Source organism: Enhydra lutris, unplaced genomic scaffold, assembly GCF_002288905.1.
Source record: "Enhydra lutris kenyoni isolate GAN:26980312 unplaced genomic scaffold, ASM228890v2 scaffoldscaffold7, whole genome shotgun sequence".
Lineage (NCBI taxonomy): Eukaryota > Metazoa > Chordata > Mammalia > Carnivora > Mustelidae > Enhydra > Enhydra lutris.
Genome location: NW_019154091.1, coordinates 35,225,556 through 35,232,585, shown reverse-complemented (window position 1 = coordinate 35,232,585; position 7,030 = coordinate 35,225,556). Strand labels below are relative to the sequence as shown.

At 44.9% G+C, this 7,030-nt stretch overlaps 1 protein-coding gene across 1 annotated transcript in view; it reads right to left on the bottom strand.

Annotated features, from left to right (window-relative positions):
- Window positions 1-376: 376 nt before the first annotated feature.
- The window catches only part of LOC111142205 (glucosamine (N-acetyl)-6-sulfatase), a 55,196-nt gene continuing 48,542 nt past the window's right edge, over window positions 377-7,030 (bottom strand). Inside the window, exons 12-14 of the mRNA XM_022495231.1 lie at window positions 6,367-6,477; window positions 4,637-4,797; window positions 377-2,015 (exon numbers count right to left, since the gene is read on the bottom strand). Coding sequence (XP_022350939.1) covers window positions 1,937-2,015; window positions 4,637-4,797; window positions 6,367-6,477 — 351 coding nt within the window. The 3' untranslated portion in view covers window positions 377-1,936. The remainder of the gene's footprint in view (window positions 2,016-4,636; window positions 4,798-6,366; window positions 6,478-7,030) is intronic.

The following is a 7,030-nucleotide window of genomic DNA, read 5'->3' as shown; positions in this document are numbered from 1 at the left end:
AATCCAAATTCATACAGTTACGAGAGAAGCCAAGCCTCTTGCAATGTATTCCTTGTACATACATTCTGTAAAGTTCAGTGCATTTTGTAGTCTGCTAGGCTATGAACTTGAGAGATGATTTTAGTACAGATCCAGAATGAAGCCAGTCTAAGAAAAAGTCAGATTATAGGCCATTCCCAAGTTAGTAGGAAATGTACCAAATACAGGAGGTACACAGAGCGGGCATCCCATCCCCACCACCCGAACACGGTCCGCTGAGTGTTCAGAGCAGTGTGGCAAGGTTCCTGTGGGCAGCGGTCTTGGGTCACTCTTACGACTTCACCTGCTCTCAGGAGCCAGCATCAGAAAACTGAATAATAGGACATCACAATATAAGACCTGGTAAGAGTTGGTTTCTTTTTATTCGGGAATAACTATGGTCAACTTTGAGTAAGGTAGAAGTTGACTGATTAATATTAAGAATCAAAGTGTAGAATAAAGCTGATAACCCATATGTAACATTGTAGTTTGCTTTTTAATCACAAAATATTTAGAATATCTTCCCCTAAAACATTCACAGCAGAGGTGTTCATTTTACTTGCCAGTTTCACCTCTAAATACCACCACAGTTACTGGGATTGCATGAGGTAAAGGAACAACCCAAAGGCTATTAACCCAACATGGCTCCAGATCTGGAGTTCTGATAGAGATGTTGCTTACAGCCGTGTCTTACAAAGTGCTTAAAGCTGGACCTAAGACCTTAAATAAAGCTAAAATCACTATTGCCTGAGTTGAACAGGTTATAAACCACAGCTCTCTTCCTCCTCCCCCTGCTGTTCCAACCACAGATTAGCTTTCTTGTGAAGAAACCAATAGAAACCAGATTGGTCTTGGAGCCCAGAAACCTACTAATGTAGGAAACCTCCTCAAGGTCTGGCTTTGACAGGGGAACAGTGAATGAGGCCCAAATTACGCGAGACTCCAAACCCTCAGGCAGAACTTCTCTACAGGGGAAGAGAGTAGGGTGAAGCAGGCTGGAACTCCGAGTCACCTGTGCTGGAGGAAAAGAATGTCCACAAAATGCGGAGTCAAAACCAAACCCAGGCTCCTGCCACACAGGCACTTACGCTGTCCCAGCTGCAGCCCTTCCACCCGTCAAGCTGTGAGCCCAGCCACAGAGGCCTTCAAAGTGCAACCTTCACCAGCCCTTAGAAGTTCCTTCTCTCTGCTGAGATCCCTAAGCCACTTTGTTGTTCAGATCTCAGAGGGGTAATAATCAAGAGAGGAGACGTTCCCTCTTGTGGTTAGCGTGTGGTGAGCAGCCCCCCGGAAGGAGATGGCTGTCACCTTTTAGAACTATCTGGAATTAGCCTTTACCGAAAACCTACTGTTTTCTTTCAGTGTAGCACCAGCCCAGAATGCAAAAGAAACGAAAACAAGAAAAACCCAACAACAGAAAACAGTGCTTGGTTGGCAGGTTTGGAATTTGTGACCTTATCACATTGTGATGTGGATATTATAAACAATGTATTTCCACTAATCTGACAACGGTGGTACTTCTTGCTCTGATGGTTATTCAAGGCGTGTGATGTTGGTATTTGTGAGAGTGAAGTAGTTGAGCTGTAAAATATACCCCCCCCCAAAGTACCGCCGTTTATCTGAATGGACTTACAGATTCAGACTGACCACACGGGGAATCATCAGGAACTGGAACCGCAGGAAAGGGAGCATTTGTGATTAGCTGAACGAGGGATCAGGGCCAGCCATCCCTGACGGAGGGGCAGAGTTCACAGTTTAACACATTGCACAAGGTGGTCAGCTGACTGGGTTGCCTTTTCAGACAGGACCTAGAGCCAGTCCAGAAAGTCTTCCAGGCGCGGTCTTGCGGACTAGCTACAGATACCTACTATAATCACTTCTTCAGACAGAGGCGTGCGGGGACCCAGTGCAGAGGTTGCTACAGAGGAGGTTTTGAAAACCTTCGAGTCCTGGCACTGCCATGATTGTTGAACATGAGACGAGGATCAAACCTGTATCTGGGGAGGGGAGAAAAAGGATGTCATGTTAACCCGAGTTAGCCACTGAGTACTTCAGTCAGAATGTTCAGTGGGAAGGATGGCAGGAAGATCAAACGAACCATTAAATCACTTAAGGAAGGAATCCAGTAGCAAAGTCTGTAGTACAAAACAGAAGCACTGGATAATGAAGAGCATTTCCAGCACAAGGAAGCAAGCACAGAACAATGTAGTGAAAAGCAAAGAGGAGAAAAACAAGGTTATTCTTGAGAGGCATTAGGAGGCAGCAAGATTTGAGGTGGGTTGTTTTTTTTTTTCCCCCTCTTTTTAGGGGCGGTTTGGAGGTATCCTGAGGGTTTAAAGCAGCCTAATGGCAGTCTAGCCCTTGCTGGAACCCTAGCAGCCGCTTCAAAGCCCTTCCATTCACCGTTCAGACAGAATGACAGGTAAGAGCACAGGTGTGCACCTCAGACACAAGTAGTTTCCATCTGGCTCATCATGAACTGAGGTAGGTCATTAACCTATGGCTACCACTAAAATAGTAAGGCAGTTCAATTTCTGTGAAATATCTGCCATTCAGCTTTTATTCTTTTCCTTCTCTGGTAAAATTAGATTAGCTGGAAAGACAATTTACATGTGTAGTCTAGACATAACACTGTATTTTACTTTTACCTGCAATTTTTTGGGATAAACTTAACCAGCATTATTTGAGAACAAGGGTGAGCCATACACTCTCTGTCCCAACGACTCAACTTAGTTACTGTATGTAAATGAATGAATGTGGCTATTTTCAAAGGGTGGTGGCTGGACTGGGCCTATAGGATCTAGTCTGCTGACCTCCATTTTCAGAGGATTCCACAGGCCTAAGTCTGTGGTGGGAAAGGATAAGCTACTGCTAAGGAATTTAAAAGCAACCAGGTGGGTGAAATAGCTGAGGCTAACATGAGGAAAGCCGGCATCTACAGTCTTGGTTATAAGCTTCATAGCAAGACAATTAAATTACAGTTTCAACAAACAATGCTTGCCTGGGAGTCAGGAGGTCTTGCTCTATCAGCTCTAATGGTGACGCTTGGGCAAATTTACCCCAGGGCTCAGCGCGGCTGCTTGGACGTTCTATCTTCAGTCCTAACGCTTCAGGCCTGATGCTCAGCCTCCATTTGAGATTCAATTAGAGGATGGATTTAAGTTCCAAGAGTCATCCAGAGACTGCTCTAGAAATCTCATTTTATTTGATAAAACATTCTGAGCAAAGCAGCTGCTGGAAACCACAGAATCATCATGTGTCAACCAGAAGTCTTGTGTTGTACTTTAGAGAATGAATTTCCTACCTCAAGGAATGGGCCTAAGTGAGGCTGCATTTAACTCACCTGGAGAAGAGCTCCAAGCTGGGCAGTCAGAATGCTTGACTGATGACTGCATTAACAGGGTTATCCATATAAAAGAAGGCTTAAGTGATATAAAATTACGATAAATATTTTCTTTTTATATTGTTACCTAGTTTGTTTGCTGGCGTCCATGTCTCTCTCTGACTCTATATGCAGCATTTAGGAAAAGTGGGGTTTTTTGGGTTTTTTAAAGATTCTTTTTAGAGAACAGGAGCAGGGAGAAATGGAGGGGAGAGAATCTTAAGCAGATTCTTGTTAGCTGAGTTCAGAGCCTGACGCAGGGCTCAATTCCATGAGCCTGAGATCATGACCTAAGCTGAAATGAAGAGTTGGATGCTGAAGAAAGCCACCCAGGTGCCCCTACATTTCTTTAATAAACCATCTATAATCCAGTTTCTCTGCTCATCACATATATTACTAAGTTGCATATTACAATATACAACTTAGTAATATATGCTTCTGTATTACTGAAGACAGCTCACACAAAGCTAAATAATTGAGTTACTACTTAAGTTACTATTTTCCATCAGCTCAGGACATCAATCAAAATAAATCCTTTTCTGGTGAAAATTCAACTTTAGAGTTCATAGTCTTCAAGCATAAAATGCCAAGTTTCTTGCTATAGGCAGCTCAAATTCATGGTGTGCTAAGACCCAGTGTCACTGGAGAGAAGTTATTTCAGAGTAATGAGTGGGAGGATGAGGGCTGGCTTAGTAGATGATAAAAATCTTTTCTCTCTCCATATACTACGTGGTCTTACACATTTCAACGTTTCAGAGTCTATACCTTCTAATTCATTTTGTGTATTTAGCATATTAAATTTACTGGCAAGCATTTAAGTTTCTCCAATTGGGGTTTCTGAGAAGTGAAATGAAGGCTTATCCTCTTGGAAGTGCTAGGGAACAGGGCAGCACTTGGTCGGCTTACTTTAAAGAAACACCTGTCACCAGTGCAATCAAGTTGATACCATGACAAGAATCACACGAGGAAGGGGAGGGAGGAGAGTCCCATGTGGCAGCGAGCAGGGCTACGCCTCCAATTAAAGCAGCAACTGGCACCGGAGAGCAGAACTTTCAAAGAGCTTATTTTTTCAGCACAGGAGGTGAATGCACGAAGATGCAGTATTCCTACTACAAGGGTGAATAATGAGAGAAACAGCTCAGAGCCAAAAGGACCCCTCAGGCTGCCTCTGGCTTCAAGAATGGCATGATTGCTATAGACAACTTGTCAAAGCCATTGAAGACAGTGGAAACTTACCCAGGGTCAAACACTCCTGGAGTGCGACAGGTTGGTCCAGAACAGGACTGTAACATCATTAGCCGGTAGTTCATTTTTCCTAAAAGCTCTGGGTCTATACTTTTAGCAATGTTCGTGATTTGGTCTGGATCTGCAGTCAGGTTATACACTTCTACAAATACCTACAAGAATGAAAAGATGGGGGAAGGTTAAGAGCAAGCGTTATAGTTGAAGTACTCCCTGTGTGCGTGATTTCTAAACGGGAACAATGGGACGAGGTGGACAATGCAGTGCCCAGGAGAACACCGTCTGGTCTTCACATCCTCAGAGAGCCCAAGGGTAAACGCAAGACCACAGAGCATGTTCTCGGGTTAAGGGACTTCAGGTTCAAGGCCCACATGCTGGAAACGGGCCTCCAGCACACCCTGTGCTTTTCGGCAGAGACAGGAGGACAAATTTACTATCTTTCATAATAAAAGCAGAGAAGAGAATGCAGGACCCTCAAACAGCAAGGTCTCAGAAAGCAGACTCAGTACTAATACTGTTACAGAAGTGAGATTTGACATTTGAAGGTTTATTTTTGTGTTAGAGGTGTTAAGACTCAAATGAGAATAAATATGAAAGTACTCTAGCCTGTGTTGTACAGATGCTATAGTTTCGTGTTTTAAAAAGCAGTTTTGGATGTCCGACACCAACTGGGAAAGGACACAATCCCATTATTTCTGACACTAGACAGATCTAATATCACTATTATCTCCCCTCCCCCCAACTCTGTACTTTATTCTCCAAGGGACAGGCCAGGAAAATGACAGTTAAACATTACGGGGAAGGAGGAACAAGAACTGATTCTGAACGATGCTCTTCTGCCTGCTGTCCAAAGTGCTTCTGACCCACAAACGAGTGGTGAGCAAGTCCACTTCCAAGAAACACAGTGAGTGTCGGCTCCACAGGGCAAGATGTGGGATGCCAGATGGACGCGTGCTGATAAACAGTGTGAAAGCACGAAGGACTGCAGGGCGGGAGGTCTCAGTCCATACTGGTCTCTGGGTGCTAAAAGCCACCTTCTCACAAGGATGGCGCCTCTGGTTTTGCCTTTGATTGCCCACTGCTCATCTATTTGAGCAGCTCTGGGCTAGGCTGTTGTGGGGACCAAAGCTTCTGAACAAGCTGGTTGTTAGCCTTCTGGCAAATGTCCCAACTCCTTTTACCTCCACAGAAGTTGAGGTGTCTTACTGTGGCCCCAAACTAGCAGGGAAGCAAACAGAGCAGGCACGCAGCAATCTGAACAAGTGGACGGTGCCTTTACAGTGTGTGTGAGTGGTGCTAGGGGTGCAGAAGAGCCCATCCAGAAAGGGCACAGTTAGAGAAATGCAGTATGGCTTTGTGGAATTCTGTTTTTTTGTTTTTGTTTTTTAAGATTAGAGAGAGAGAGCAAGCACACGTGAGTTGGGGGAGGGCAGAGGAGGAGGAAGATAAAGTTCCCAGCAGACTCTGTGCTGAGTGTGGGGCCCAGTCTCAGGATCCTGAGCTCGCAACCTGGGCCAAAACAAGAGTCAGACACTTAACTGACTGAGCCTCCTAGGCACCCCTCTATTTTCTGAACTGAAGGAAGCCTCAGTAGAAGTACAGGTAAGAAACCTATCTTCCTTAGGAAATGGCCTTGGAATTGTTACTCTTCTGCTACCTCGGCCAGCCAGCAGAGCATCGGCACTAGCACGCAAGGGGGTGGGGGAGACAGAGGGCCTTCTTACCTCCTGGTCATCGAACTCACAATACTGTAAATTCCACTGGGCCGACAGGGTCCTCACACAGGCGTAGGTGTTATTGTAAGCATCTTCACAGACACAGTCTGGGAAACATTGCTGTAGGGATATTCAGAAAGATCAGGAGAGTTCTGTAGGAACAAATACCACCTACCTACAGGGTCAGCCAAGTTGGTTCAAGCCAGACCTACCACTGGATAGAAATTAGGGAACTTTCCACAGAGAAGTAAATCAAAGGTAGATGTGGGGCTTTGTTCCTTACTTGTGGCTCACTCGATTAAGGATGTTTGTGGTAGTTCTGCTTACAGACTCTCGCCATCAGCGTCTGCTAATCTCATGACAAGAATGTGTTGTAGTGAGCAACCGGGAAATGGATGGGATAGATGCTAAGGAGACGAAATCAATCTCCTAGGAGTCACGTCTAAGGTCTATCAGGAACTGTCATCTTAACAGGTTGGAGAAAAAGGCTCAAGCGAGCTCTGTGGAATCAGCTGCAGATAACTTAATGTTTTCATGTTGTCCTTACTGACTTACACTTTGGTATCGGGCTTCTCTCTGGAGTTGACTTTCCTATTTTGCATCATCCAAAGTGAGGCCAACATTGCTCCCACCACCTTCATGACCAGCCTGACTGCCACCAAGCAACACACTT